This window comes from Triturus cristatus, chromosome 4_2 (assembly GCF_964204655.1).
Source record: "Triturus cristatus chromosome 4_2, aTriCri1.1, whole genome shotgun sequence".
Taxonomy (NCBI): domain Eukaryota; kingdom Metazoa; phylum Chordata; class Amphibia; order Caudata; family Salamandridae; genus Triturus; species Triturus cristatus.
The window spans coordinates 329,243,235-329,258,978 of record NC_140586.1 but is presented as its reverse complement, the minus strand read 5'-3'; the positions used below and the strand labels follow the sequence as shown (position 1 = coordinate 329,258,978).

General features: G+C 46.2%; 1 protein-coding gene across 6 annotated transcripts in view; it reads left to right on the top strand.

Annotated features, from left to right (window-relative positions):
* The window catches only part of LOC146833815 (dimethylaniline monooxygenase [N-oxide-forming] 2-like), a 540,028-nt gene that overhangs the window by 457,949 nt on the left and 66,335 nt on the right, over nt 1-15,744 (top strand). For all 6 annotated transcript variants that reach the window (XM_085601702.1, XM_085601705.1, XM_085601701.1 and 3 more), the window contains one exon: nt 6,207-6,559. In XM_085601702.1, coding sequence (XP_085457828.1) covers nt 6,207-6,559 — 353 coding nt within the window. The remainder of the gene's footprint in view (nt 1-6,206; nt 6,560-15,744) is intronic.

Genomic DNA, 15,744 nt, shown 5'->3' with positions numbered 1-15,744 from the left:
GATTTCTCCCTGTGCCTTAGCAGCATTGTGATTGGTCTGAGCACCGTGTTTCGGCACTCAAACAGGGGCTGGCAGGCTGTGCATATTCTCCACCCAGGCTTTATTCCAACCAGGCTATATACAACCTGCGTGGAGAACATACAGAGTGCGCATGACGCTTTTGCCAGCCCTAGACGGCCAGACAAAGCGCCATGCATACTTTAGGTGCTGCCACCACTCCTCCACCTGTGATGCGGGGAGCCTGACCCTGGCAGTCTGCTTCAGCTACAAGCTGAATACAAAAATCTGAATAATAATAACGAACGTTATTATCATTTTATTTTTTGTATTCTGCTTGCAGCTGAAGCAGTGGGTGACGCTCCTCTGCCTTAGCGGAGGAGCCGCCATGTGCTGGAAGTACTCCGGCTCTGAAATGGAGTACATTACCTTTCTTTTTTGCAACCTTTTTGGCTGCAGTAACTTTTGAAGAGCAGTTTGTGAACAGCAGGATGCATACTCTTTTGTAGGTGGATGCATGCCGCACAATAAACCCCTCCCTAATCCTCACTACACCCCTCCTATTTTGTAGGAAGTACGCCACATTTTCAACTATTCCCCCGGTTCCTTCTTTATGTACGAATAAGTAGTATACTTACATGTATGAGGATCTCCCCATAGAAAAGATAAGAGAGGCAGAGGCAGTGAATTACACCTGTAGGTTTGTGAATAGCATTTTGTAGTAGTTTAGGAATACTACTACAGTGCAGCTAAGTGTACTAAAAATGCAGCATGTGAATGGGTCCCAAAATGGTTTGTAATCATTGTGTACATATAATTAAAACTGTCTGCTGACAATTTTCAGTAGTTGGTATCAGTGCTTTACTTTTTCATTACATGGAATGTGGCTCTAGTTATTGATCTGACCAGAAAACACTTATGTACATGAGTTCATAGTGAACCACTATACTATTGTGCATTATAATACCCAAGTTTCCTGTTTGGCACATTGGCTCACTCTTGTTCCTGTACAACTGCTGACAGGGTGTTAGAACAGGGAGTCTCTAATTGGCAGAGGTATGCACCTTTGTCTTAATAGGTACCCCTGCTTCTAGTCAGGGTAAGGGGGATACACACTTTAGATAACCCCTACTCACCCCTTTGGTAGCTTGGCACAAACAGACAGGCTTCACCAAAGGCAATGGGTAAAGTATTTGTACTCAGAACACACAGTAACACAGTGTAACACTTCAAATGGACACCACATCAGTTTAGAAAAATAAAGTATCTTTATCTAAACTCAGCAAAACCAAAAACTACAAAAATCCACCATATATGTATTGAAATATGACTTAAAAACGATTATAGCAAAAATAAAAGCTGTAAACAACAAACAGCACCACCTGGAGCTACTACGATGTCGTGACAGCAATAAATCCAAAGTATGGCACGGACCGTGAGGTGCGTGGCGTCGGGTACGGAGTCATATGGACCCCCAAACAAACTACCTTGGAAAACGAAGTCTATGACGATGCACAGCATCGTGGAGGTGAGGCGTCTGTGCCAATGTCAAGGCTGGCTCCCTGGCTGCCATGGGGGAGGTGAGGCGTTGTGTCCGGGAGGAGGCAACGGGTCTAATTCAGGACAGGGGAAGTCTGTTGTTTCGGCGGTGAGGTGTCAGTTCCGGTGAGGCGATGCAAAGTCGACGAGTTTGTGGAGTCACCCTCAGAGGTTATCGGCGCCTCGATAACTGGATGCAGGTGCTGGCGGTGATTGAGTTGGTGCATTCGCTGGCATCGGGAACGCTGATAACTGCAGGGGTCAGAGCTGCAGTGCAGGCTGGGCTGTGTGTTTTGCACTTCACGAGGGGTGCCCCAAGAGTCAGTGCAGTTCGCAGTATCACGGCGGCAGAGCTGACTGCATTGGAGATTGGTATTCTTGCTTCTTTGAGGTTTCTTCCAGCTGCCAACAACAGGGACAACCTCCAGAGGCCCATAACTGGAACAGGTACCTCCTGGCAGGTCAGAACTCTCAGCAGTAGAGTTCAAGGGAGCTGGGGTGAAGTCTTTATGTCCCTCATACTTCGGAACAGGAGCCCAGCACGAACAAGCCTTTGGAGATTGTTCCTCAAGCAGGCTTTTCAGCAAAGTTTCAGTCTTAGTCCTTTCCATGGCAAAAGCTGCAACTGCAGGCCAACCCCACATGGCACACAGCAAAGGGGCAATACTCCTCCTCACAGCTCTCTAGCTCTTCTACTTGGCAAATGTTCCTCTTGGGTCCAGAAGTGATCTAAAGTTATGGGGTTTAAGGTCCACCACTTATACCCCATTTTGTCTTCTCTGTGCCAGGGTCTCTGAGTCCAGTCCAAACTAGTTATGTCCTCATGTGTGCAGTATGACCACAGGGGGTGCAGAGAGCATTGTTCAAGGGAGACAGGCTCTATTCAGGTGCAAGGGAAACATCCCCCCACCCACTACTCTAAATGCAGCCAAGGTCTGTTCAGCTCAGGTCTAAGTACTCCAGGGAGGGTCAGGCACACCTCAACCCCCCCCCCCCCCAGTGACTGTCTACAGTGAATGCACATCCCCAGCCCCTGTCATTCCCAAAACAGAGAGTCAATCCACAAAAAGGCAGAGGCACAGAGACTGGTTAGACAGGAAAATGCCTACTTTCAAAAAGTGGCAAAACATACAGTTTAAAAACCATCTTTACTGTAAGGTGTGTTATTAAATTCTGAGTTCAGAGAGCCTTATCTTTATTCCTCTATCTTATCCCAATGGGAAGTTATACTTGTAAGATACTGCAAAGTATCTCCCATGCTATCCTATGGAACAGATAGACTTCCTTTTAATAGTGAAAAACAAAATTGGCAGTATTTCACTATCAGGAAAGTCACACACGCCAGTACATGTCCTATCTTTCACATACAGTGCACCATACTCCCGGGGGTACCTTGGGCCTACCTGAGCGGTGCCTTACATGTAAGGGAAGGTTAGGGCCTGGCAAGTGGGTGCAGTTGCCAGGTCAACATGGACGTTTAAGACTGCATTCGCAGAGACTACAGTGGAAGGTCTGAGACACCTTTATAGGGCTACTCAAGTGGGTAGCACAACCAGTGCTGCAAGCCCACCAGCAGCATTTGATTTACAGGCCCTGGTACCCTAAGTGACCTTTACGAGGGACTACCTAGTAAATCAAATATGCCAATCATGAATAACTAATTATAATCATAATTTACACAGAGAGCAAATTTAGCACTGATTAGCAGTGGTAAAGAGTCCTATAGCCAACAAAAACAGGTCAGGAAAAATAGAAGGAAGATGCAAAAAGTTTGCGGATAACCCTGCAAAAAGGGCAAGGGCCATTTCCAACATGGGACCTGATCTAGATCTTGGCGGACGGGTTACTCTGTAACAACGGTGATGGATTTCCCGTCCACCGAAATATAAATCCCATCATATCCTATGAGATTTATATTTCAGCAGATGGGATCTCTGTCACCGTTGTGAAGGAGTAACCCATTCACCATGGTCTCAATTTTGCCCTTAGGCATAAGCATGCAAGGTTTGTATAACATTTCTTCTTTTTGATCATAGCAGCTTTTTGTAAAATGAGAGGTAGAAGAACTGCAACAGTTGGTAAAAATATCTACCTTTGTTGTGCCCTGCAATTGAGAGACGTGTGCAACATTGGATGTTTTCTTGTTGCCCTGTCCAAGAAGATTCTCTATTATAAACAAAAAGGCAAGGTTCAAGCAAGCCAAACTTTATTTCGGTTAACAAAAGAACCATAATAGTACATCACAAGAAGGAAGCGCACTTTATAAACATTTCAGTACTAAATAGTTAGTAGATTAACAATGTGCAAATGTAACACATAACTCAAAATATTAAAGGGGCATCAAAATATCACAAAAGGCAAAATTTGAGTCATCCCACATGTTGGACCTGACGCTTTTTGCAGGGTTATCCCCAAACTTTTTGCCTTCCTTCTGTATTTTTCTGAGGTGTTTATCTTGGCTTTAGGACTCTGGGCACTTTACCACTGCTAGTCAGTGCTAGAGTGCATGTGCTCTATCCTTTAAACATGGTATGATTGGTCTACACCTGTTTGGCATATTTAATTTACCTGTAAGTCCCTTTTACAGTGGTATCTCATATACCCAGGGCCTTTTAATTTAATGCTACTAGTGGGCCTGCAGCACTGCTTGAGCCACTCACAGAAGTAGCCTTTCAAACCTGTCTCAGTCCTCCCTCAGCAGGGCCTGCATGCACAGCCTACTGCCACAGTGACTTGGCATTTAAAGTTACTTGCTAAGTCTGAAACTCCCCTTATTCTACATATATGTCACCCCTAAGGTAGGCCATGGATAGCCCGTGGGAAGGGTGCTGTAAAGGTAAAAGGGAGGATATATGCCTTTGTGTCGCATGTCCTGGTAGTGACAAGCAACCTCTTTTGTTTTTAACAACAGTGAGTGCTGCTTCTCTCATAGTTTGGCTTTGGGAATCCCCTTGTATGTCTTTAACCGGTAATGTCTGATCTGAAGGGAGTAGCATTGCCATATTTGTAATAGTGGTGATACATCCTGCTTAATGATGTTGGTGGATTTTTCATTACTATTATAGAAATGCCACTTGTAGAAACTGTGCATTGCAATGTGGTTATGACTCTTTGGGCCTGATGTCGGTGGTCTTGAGGCTACAATATGCTTGGCGGGACTGCCTCTAGTCAGGGTAAGGGAGCTACACAACTTAGATAACCCCTGCTTCACACCCTTGGTAGCTTGGCCAGAGCAGTCAGGCTTATCCCCGAGGCAATGTTTAAAGCGTTTGCGCAACACAAAGCATACACGCCCTACCACTACATATTATGCAGTCATTTAGGGATTCCCTGTTAGGTACACTGGCAGTTCTGCATTCCGTCTAGTCATATTATGGTGGTCTGAAACAACAATAGGACTGGGACCTCCGAGGAGGATTCCTTCTCGTCCTGACAATTGAATTGTTAGCAGTGGTAAAATGCCCAGAGTCCTAAAGCCAACAAAAACAGGTCAGAAAAAATACAGGAAGAAGGCAAAAAGTTTGGGGCTAGCCCTGCATATCTGGCTAGGTCCAACTCCACACATTGTCAAATATCCTATACACAGCAAGGAGACACACAAATAAAGTGCAAGTGCCACAATAACCAAGAAATCATTACAAAGTAACAATAAACAAAATACAGAAAAAAACAAAATAGCATAATTGGTTTTAAAATTAGACAGACCCACTTTGACGGGACACAGTAGAAAAATTATAAAACGTGAAATACAGCAGTGAAGGAGTATGCTACATACGTTTTGAAAAAAATTAATCACAGTTTGAAACTGCATACACAGATGTTTTTACTTAATGTAATTCCTAAAGATCTGTAGCCTATTTTAGGGAAATGGTGCTGAATAATGCTATGTTTTGCCACAGTGTTTTCTACGTGTTTTAGGGAGGGCAAGGCTTGGCCAGATGCCCGAGTAGGATTTCAAATATTTTATTAATGCTCTCTTCAGAAACTCTGAACTTAAAGCATTGTATGTGGAACGTTTGCTGCCAAGTGCGCAATGTGCAATTTTCTTCAAAATGTTCTCAATTTTCCCAAGGGAATGAACTCTTTCCCACCCCAGAAGCTCCCTAAAGGAGGCCTTGTTCAGGAGCAGAGGGCTTCTTTGGCAGGTATTTACCCTGCCCTTTCAAGGTTCACAAATAGTCAAAGGAATTTGGTTACCCTCTGCCTCTTTACCTCTTTGGGCCAGCCTTTCCCAGAGAGGTTGTTGAGCAGGATCTCCTGTTACTCTTCTGTTCACAAAATACTGTTTAATGTTTACATTTTGTATTAATTTATTTCCGAAAGCCTGTTCCATTTTGTTTTCCTGTTGCCATGCAGCCAGTTTGTATCGCTTGGCAGTCTGAGTGGCCCAACTTTCTGGCTTCAGTGGTCAAGGGAACATTACAGGGATAACAGTTGAGGGGGACAATGATATCCGATCTTTGGGCAATGGCTACTAGCAGTCTTGCGCATGTTTGATGAAAGGGAAATGTCCTTTCATGTGGTTGTTAGTTGTCCCAGAAAAAGATCTGTTCATATTTTCAAAATATCACAAAGACATAGTTTATTTAAAGAACCTTAACTGTAATGTAGGAAGTCATAAGAAATAGTAGTATGTTTTCAAAGTGTGCTTATTTGTTATTCCTTCTTAGGTCTTTGATGAGGGAGCCTATTGTGAATGACCTCCTACCCAGTCTTATTCTCTCAGGAGCAGTGAGAGTGAAACCCTGTGTGACCGAGTTTGGTGAAGCCTCAGTCTCTTTTGAAGACGGCACATTAGAAGAGGTTGACATGGTCATCTTTGCAACCGGTTATATTGTCTCATATGGGTACCTGCAGGAGACAGACCTCCAAGAAGATGTCATCAAGCTTTCTCTATATAAAAACGTCTTTGCAACAAGCTTGGAAAAATCAACCCTTGCTTTCATCGGCCTAACACGCCCACTTGGAGCCATCTTGCCAACTGCTGAGATGCAGGCGCGATGGGCCACTCGGGTTTTTAAAGGTGAGTTTTGCAGGATTCTGCTCATCTTACATTATCTAATACTGATGAACATGGCAGAGGAACTTGCACCATGATCTGGGGTCTCCACGAGCCTCAATGATACTGTACTTAATGTCATAAGTGTCTTCGGAGGCCAGTGGCAATGTAACAATAGTTGCCCAACATCATTATTCAAGGCCCTGACCTTTTGTTTGTGACCCCTAACTCAGGTCGCAGGCTGCTATTTCACAGGACTAATCGCTCCCCATGTCATTAACCCTCCCTTAAGGTTAATATTGCTGAACATAAAGGCAATTTGTTGATTGGCAATAATAGGTTTTTCTGCTTATACCTCATATTCTAATTATCAGGCTATTTTTAAAGCCCATATCCTTTATCCTATGAGGCCTGACTTCAATGCTAGATGATTGAAGGTGGTGAATAGCAGTGTTCAGCAGATGTAAGATCACCTCCTTAGGGAAATATGGAGATCTTTCGGATATTCGATTCCCTCAAAAGTCACTAAATTCCTGCTGCCCTATATGAGGGTTCCTTACTCTCTGGAACCCTGGAAATGTCCCAGAAGGTCTTTGAAGTACAAGAGGTAGTATTTTTAACTCGCATATGAATAAAAATGATCTCTCAACCACTCAGCGCTGATACTTTTCCTGGCTAACGTGTTGTCAGAAGTTAACAAAGCTTCTCTATATTGCAAGATGGCATATAGAGCCCAGATTATAGCAACGGTGTTCATTTGTAGTAACCAGCACCAGTAAGTCTCACAGTTGTAGCCCTCACCCAGTTTAAATCTCTTCACTTATAGACTCAAAACTACAGTAAAAATAAAAAACAACTGTTATGCACGCATACTTTATTTAGTGAATACTTGGATAGAAAAATATTGAGCACAGGAAGGTTAATTGTTAGACCTGACTTCCTTGGCGTGACATTCCCCCAAACTTTTTTGCCTTCACTGCCTTACTTCGCTGAAATCGTTTTATTGGCATCTCGACTCTGCACACTCCACCCTTGCTAACCAGTGTTGAAAGTGCTTGTGCTGTCTACCTTAAACATATTAAAATTAGCCTCCACCTGATTGGTGCATTTAAATTGCTTGTAAGTCTCTCATAGCTGGTACTACATGTACCCATAGCCTGCAAAAACCCATCTCAGGCATGCCACTGCAGCCTGTAGTGCAGTTTTAAACTGTCATTTCTATCTGGCAAAATAAACCTTCTGCCAGGCCTAAACCTTCTTTTTTAATCCTTATATTTAACCCCTAAGGCTTTCCCTATTCACTCATAGGGCAGGGAGCCTAATATTTAAAAAGTAGGACATGTGTGTGTAAGGTTTACATGTCCTGACAGTGAAAAAGTCCTAAAGTCGCTTTTCACAGTTGAAATGTCTACCGCTCCCTTTGACTAAAACTGGGCTGCCTTATTACACTTAATAAGTGCTAACTTCTGACTGGGAGCAGGTACAGCAATTATGTTTACACTAAAATGAATTGTAATTTAAAATCCTCTTTAATGGTGAAGTCGAATTTTAAGTTACAGTTTTGAAAATGCCACTTTTAGAAAGCTGGTATTTTTCTGCCCTAGTCAACTGTGCTTTGTTGCCAGAGTGCTGAGTAACATGATTGGGAATTACTCTTCTGTTGTGGTTTGTCTGTTACATCTAGCCAGTGAGATAAATGAAGCTTGGGTGGGAGAGGACATGGGTTTCCTAACAGGATGGCTTGTGAGGAGCTGTCTCCTGCCCTTACTATACTTCAAAGAGCGCTTCCTGCAGCACATATTAAAGGAACTTGACACCAGACCTGCCCTTGCCTTTGTCACCCTAGGCAATTTGAAGCCAGGAGAAGGGGGAAGAACTGACCAGAACCTATTTTGGGGGTTGGCCAGGGAATTCCACCACACAAAGGGTGGCACCAGGTATACAAATGGGACCATCAGAACCTTTATTCGGACTGCCTGCTGACTGAAGAAAGGATTGGACCGGCTTGCCTTGAATCCAGGATACCCATATTGACTCCAAGGGTCAGTTGGCTGACCTGTGTGAGCTACAGGGACAGAACACGCTTCCAGAGGCCTCCCTACAACTGCCAAGCTGACTAGCACCAATTGGACCTGACTGAATCCTGCTGCTGGCCTCTTCTGTAGTGAGTCCTGATCCCCGAGAGATATGCCTAATTCGTGGACCCTTGGCTGGCATCAGTGAGAACTCATCCTGAAAAAAGAGTTGATGTTAGCGATGTTTTGGCCTCCTCATGACCGCAAAAAGGCCGCTTTGCACCAAGAAACAACTGTCTGTGACTATCACCAATCGAAAGCTCCAGCGGAACCTGCTCTTTGCACCAACAGCGACCATCCCCAATGATCAGCAATATGAGGCCTGCACTTAGTGCCAGAAACAGCTGGCTCGTAGTGCGACAGTTTGTGGCACTCAACCTGCTCCTCACGCTGCAAGTCTCCTTCTTGTGGCCCTGCCAATGTGAACAGCACCCGTCGAGCCCAAATTGAAAAGGTAATTCTTCAGCAGGACTAGCCTGGCCCTGTTTCTGACCTGCGCTCCATCGTGGTCATCTTGAACTTGTGACTTCCAGCGATCTACTGCAATCAGATGACAGAAAGTGGCGCTTTGTGCTTTTTGTCTCTATCTTCACCTAAAACGTTTTAAACTTTTTAATTTTTTTTAATCAAAATCTTTTAATTGGTTTTAACAAGTTATAACAGTTGAGACTCGACCAAGCTCAGACATGTGCCAATATCATCAGGCATCTATCTATCACAGTTTTCCCACAAGTTTTTGGCATAACTATTAGCGTTTCCAGGCGCAAACATCCCATTGTCTCCATATATATATTGTACAATTTACATATTCCTTGATGCGCCCATGTGCTGTGAGTGAGCGCTAACTACATAAACAAAATGTACAACAAATTAAACAAACAATCCCGTGGACTCTAGTGTACATGACCATGAGGTGATTGAGGAACGCAAAGAGCGGACATATACCAATGCTAGCTGCCGGCAGGGCTTGAGGTCTCTGGCCCAGGGAAAGCGGGGGAGAAAACACATGTTTGGGGGGCCCCAAACACCAAGACTCCCAATGACGCCACTTCTGAAATCAGCCAGTTATGTTTGAAAGAGTTGAAGGGCCCTTAGATGAGGGCCACAAGCAAAAAGTGGCAAACCTTCTGACAGATAACCCACTAGAGGACTCCATATATAATCAAAGCTTTTGCAGGAGTCCACTATGATATCCGTTATGCATTGCAGGACCAGGGCATGCCACAATCGGGCATGTCATTGGGTGAGAGAGGGGGCCTCCGATTTCTTCCATGCTGCTGCCACTGGCATTTCTCCTGCCCCCACATGATGGAACGGTCCCCTTGGGTTGGATGCTTCAGACAGGGGTCCCGCACACCCAAAAGAACATGCTCCAGGCAGTTTGGGATGGGGTAACCCAGACTGTGCTTGATCTGAGAGAGAATTTACTTCCAGAGGGTTAAATACAGGGACAGTCCCACCATATATGACGAACATCGCTTAAGAGGCCACACCCCGCCAACATCTGTCTGAGGAGTGTAGCTTCTGTGGGTGTAGATACCAGTTGAACATGAGTTTGTAATGGGCTTCCCTTAAAAACATGGACCGGTTGATTTTTGCAATATCTTTATAGAGTGAACTCCATTGTTTGTCTGTGATGGGGGAAGGCAGAAGAACCTCCCAAAACCTTCTGTGTTGTGGGACCTGAGGGGGTCATTCTGAGAGCAGGAGAGCGTAGAGAAACGAAATGCAACCCTTGGTCGTGCCACCAGCTTGAACGAATCTCTCTATTGGGAGCAGGTCTCTGGTGGCGGTACTTCGCACCTGGGGTTGCTGTACCCAATGTTTTAAGTGGAGATACTGGAATTCTTCAGAGGGTGGCAGTTTGAAGGCAACGGCACAGTCCGTGAAGGTGCGCAGAGAGAAGAGATCCGACAGCATGAGACTCCCTCCATCTGTCAAAGGGACCCTCTGTCATTGCGGGGAGAAAGCGGGATTAAAGTGAATGGGGTGTAAGGGGATGTGAAGGTCATCAAGGGTAGTGTCTTAGTGGCTATATCCCATGCTTTAAGAGCAGTGGCTGTGGGGATGCTAAGATATACATTTTTTGGCCTATCTTGTTTGGGTTTCCATGGCAAGTCCCATATGGTTCATACTGCAACTTGCCGGTCCATATGGAGCCAGTGTTTATCTGAGGCTTTAAGGGACCACTCAGCCAGAACATGGAGTTGTGCAGCTCTGTAGTACAAAGGAAAATCTGGGAGAGATAGCTCCCCAGATAGGCACGGCTTGGTCAGTAGTCGCTGTGATAAACAGGCCCTGCGCCCCTGCCATATAAATTTAGTTCTCATCCCTTTCAGTTCGGAGAACTGTCAACCCTGATTGGAAGGCCCTGAAGCATGTAAAGCAGGTGTGGTAGCACATTCATTTTGACCACGTTTATACGACCTATTCAGTATGTATATGTGGAGGCCCATTTTTTGAAATCGCCTTTAAGCTGCCGCAGTGGGGGGAGGAGTTGGCTTTATAGAGGTCTACTGGATTAGTGGTGAGTGTGATGCCTAGGTAGGTGATTTCTTTATGGATGCATCGGAAGCAGTAAGCCTCCCTGACAGCTGCCAGCATCTCTGGGGGCATTGGCAGGTTGGGTAGGAATGATATGGAGAGGTTGACTTTGAAGCCTGCTACCGTTTCAAATTCATTAATTCAGACTGTACAGCCGGCAGGGATAAGTGAGGCTCAGTGATGGGTAGCAGAACATCGTCCGCGAAAAGTGAGATTTTATGCTCCATGAATTTCTGGTTTGGCTCGAATATGCGCTGCCAGCTGTTCAATGGTGAGGGCGAAGAGCATAGGTGAGAGGGACAGCCCTGCCATGTGCCGCGAGATAGGTTAAAAAAATCAGAGGCCACCCCGTTGACAGGAACTCAGGACTTAGGGGAGGGATAGTTGGCCTGCACCATGCCCAAGAACACCTCACCAAACCCAAAACGGCGTAGAGTGCACAGTAAGAAGGGCCAATCAACACAGTTGAAGGCCTTCTCTGCATCTAATGAAAGTAAGGCCGCTGGGACGTGTTTCTTCCGTACTTTATCGATTAAATGAAAGACCCTTTGAAAATAATCATGGGTTTGGCGCTTCTGAAATGAAACCCGGCTGGTCTGGATGGATCAGGTTTGGTAAAATATCTTCTAGTCTGCTGGCCAAAATCTTGGAATAAATTTTCGCATCTAGGTTCAAAAGCGCGATAGGCCTATACAAGGCACATTCTTAGGGATTCTTACCAGCCTTGGGGATTAGGGTGATTAATGCTTCTCCCATCGAAGGGGAGACTCGTTGAGAGGTTGCTATGTCATTGAAGAGTGCCGTCAAGTATGGGGTGAGCTCTGCAGCAAAAGTTCGGTAGAACTGGACACTGAACCCATCTGGCCCGGGGACTTATGAAGTTTTAGGACATCTGTTGCCTTTTGGACTTCCTCTCTCGAGATAGGTTGACTAAGAGCAGCGGCGGTGGCCTGGGACACCTGTGGGAGTTCTAAAGAGTCTAGGTAGCGAGATTGATCCTGTCCTGATATGGGTTCTGCTGTGTACAGTGACCTGTAGAAAGCGCCGAACGTGCTCGCTTTCCCCTCCTTACTATAGTGTGTGGCACCTGAAGTGTCAACTATTTGTTTGACATATTCCTTTTCTTGTTTAGCCCTGAGTTGGCGATTCAACCTGGGGCCAATGTTATCATTTCCATCGTATCCTCGAGCTTGAAGACTTGTATATTGCCTGCAATTTCCTTTTGAGAGCCATCACTTTTCTTAAGGTTTTTACAGATGGGGCTTCCTTATGTGTTTGTTCAACAGCTCTCAATTCCCCCCTCTAGGGCCACCTGCTCCCCAGATTGTTGTTTCCGCAGAGTAGAGGCTAAAGCAATACATTTATGCCTTACAACTGCCTTAAAGGCGTCCCAGGTTGTCAAGTGAGAGGTGTCTTTGGGATCGTTATTAGCAAAAAAATCTTTGATCGATTCCTCAAGTTATCTCGAAGTAGCCGATCCCTGGCCAGTATTTTGGGGAAGTACCATCTTGTAAGTTTGGAGCGGGGCATGGGCCAACTGAAGCAAAGTATCCAGAGGTGGGTGGTCCGAAATACATATCGGATGCAGCTGAGAGCCCACTAACGTCGGACGTAGCGCCTGACTGACGAAGATATGGTCTATCCTAGAGTATGACCTATGAGAGTGGGAGAAGAAGGAGTAGTCATGTGTTGAGGGACTGAGCCCTAGGCGCTGTATTGAAGATTTAAGGGACTTACTAAAAACGCCTGCTGTTGCTCTGTGTGACTGAGTAGTATCTACAATAGAGTCCCAGATAAGATTAAAATCACCCAATAAAAGAATGGCCCCCCACCACGAAGCATTCTAGTGTTGATAAAAATGAGAGAAGGAAGTCTGACTGACCAGAGTTGGGTACAAAAGGGGGTGGTGATGGACGGAGCATCAGAACCAATCAAACACTCACACCCAGTCAACAGATCTGGGTTTGATCCATCACCGTTCTTTAGCCCACTCTGCCACCCCAGTTCAGACATGGCCATATGCAAATCAGTCTGACCCTGTGCCTCATGGGAACAGCCCAGCCCGAACTGCCAAGACATGCCTTTCCTGGACCGGAAACAAGCTTCCTAGGACCGGTTTCTGGCATTTCAGCCGTCTTCAGCCAGGCTTGCTTGAATCCAGTGGCAAAGTGAGCAAGGGACTCACGTCTGAGCATACCCTGCCAACTTATGGCGAACAAAGCGGTACAAAAGGGGGTGGTGATGGACGGAGCATCAGAACCAATCAAAAACTCACACCCAGTCAACAGATCTGGGTTTGATCCATCACCGTTCTTTAGCCCACTCTGCCACCCCAGTTCAGACATGGCCATATGCAAATCAGTCTGACCCTGTGCCTCATGGGAACAGCCCAGCCCGAACTGCCAAGACATGCCTTTCCTGGACCGGAAACAAGCTTCCTAGGACCGGTTTCTGGCATTTCAGCCGTCTTCAGCCAGGCTTGCTTGAATCCAGTGGCAAAGTGAGCATGGGACTCACGTCAGAGCATACCCTGCCAACTTATGGCGAACAAAGCGGTACAAAAGGGGGTGGTGATGGACGGAGCATCAGAACCAATCAAACACTCACACCCAGTCAACAGATCTGGGTTTGATCCATCACCGTTCTTTAGCCCACTCTGCCACCCCAGTTCAGACATGGCCATATGCAAATCAGTCTGACCCTGTGCCTCATGGGAACAGCCCAGCCCGAACTGCCAAGACATGCCTTTCCTGGACCGGAAACAAGCTTTCTAGGACCGGTTTCTGGCATTTCAGCCGTCTTCAGCCAGGCTTGCTTGAATCCAGTGGCAAAGTGATCAAGGGACTCACGTCTGAGCATACCCTGCCAACTTATGACGAACAAAGCGGTACAAAAGGGGGTGGTGATGGACGGAGCATAAGAACCAATCAAACACTCACACCCAGTCAACAGATCTGGGTTTGATCCATCACCGTTCTTTAGCCCACTCTGCCACCCCAGTTCAGACATGGCCATATGCAAATCAGTCTGACCCTGTGCCTCATGGGAACAGCCCAGCCCGAACTGCCAAGACATGCCTTTCCTGGACCGGAAACAAGCTTCCTAGGACCGGGTTCTGGCATTTCAGCCGTCTTCAGCCAGGCTTGCTTGAATCCAGTGGCAAAGTGAGCAAGGGACTCACGTCTGAGCATACCCTGCCAACTTATGGCGAACAAAGCGGTACAAAAGGGGGTGGTGATGGACGGAGCATCAGAACCAATCAAACACTTACACCCAGTCAACAGATCTGGGTTTGATCCATCACCGTTCTTTAGCCCACTCTGCCACCCCAGTTCAGACATGGCCATATGCAAATCAGTCTGACCCTGTGCCTCATGGGAACAGCCCAGCATAGAGTTGGGAGCATAGACCGTAGCTATAGTGCATAGACAACCCAACAGAAACAGAATACCCTTGATCATTAGAAATCTCCCTATTTTTTCGGTCTTTGTGTCATGGAGTTGAAAGTGGATGGGAGAGTGGAGAAGGAGAGCAACTCTGTTTGGTAGTTGTCGAGGACCTAAATATCAAAGGGTAGCTTTTGTGGTGCAATCTAAGGTCCTTGCCTCTCTTAAGATGGGTTTCCTGAAGGGCCACTATACGGACATGATGTTCTCCTAGGAATTTCCATAGGCATTGCCTTTTGTTGGGGGAATTTAGTCCCCTAATGTTCCAATACATACAGTTTACTGGCATGAAGACACTAGTGGGGAACACCTCTTTCGCAGCTGAAAATCACTCCCAGCCCACGGCTCCCCCCACCCCTGATTTTCCATCCACCACTCTCCCCGCTACCTCCACCCATCTGGTCAGCTGCATAATCCAGTCGACGCCACGGGAAAAACAAAACCACAGGACATAACACATAACTTTTAACAAAAGACTCCAAAGTGATCGAAAGATCTCACTGTTGGTGACTCTAGGGGTGTGTCCAGTACCACGCCTAGAGCCCCACATGTATACTTGTTTGAACACTCAGTTTTTCAGAACTTGCTGCTCCAGGTCAAGAGAAAGTGACAATCTCTCTGGGCCTAAAGCCAAAAAAGAAAGGGACCCCCTTGCATTATCATCTGGCACCCCTTGCCCTTAGGCCCCAGGGTACCCCATAAGGCCACAACCACTCCCAGGTAGCTTTCTCAAGTGGTCAACAGGCTAGAGGGAACAGGTTAACCAGTTAGAAGACTATGAGTCTATGTGCCTGCGATGATCAGCGTTGCTTCGACCTTTTTTTAGTGTCTGCCAGGGCCCCGGGGGGCTTTGCTCTGTCGGTTGGGTCAGGTAATCTCCCCCTTGAAGTTGCCGCTGATTGGGGTGAGGAACAATCGAGACCAAGTTGAGTCACTGCCCCTTCTGCTTCCATGAAGTGATGTTTATTGCCAAGTGAGAAGGCAATGCCAAATGGATATGTCCACCGGTATTTGATCTGGCACTCCCTCAGCGCCACCATGATCGGTCTGAACGGCTGTCTGCATGGCAGCGTGGCCTGCGCCACATCTTGGAAGAGGGAGCATTTGGCCTCCTGAAAGGTGACCACTTCACTGCTCCTAGCTT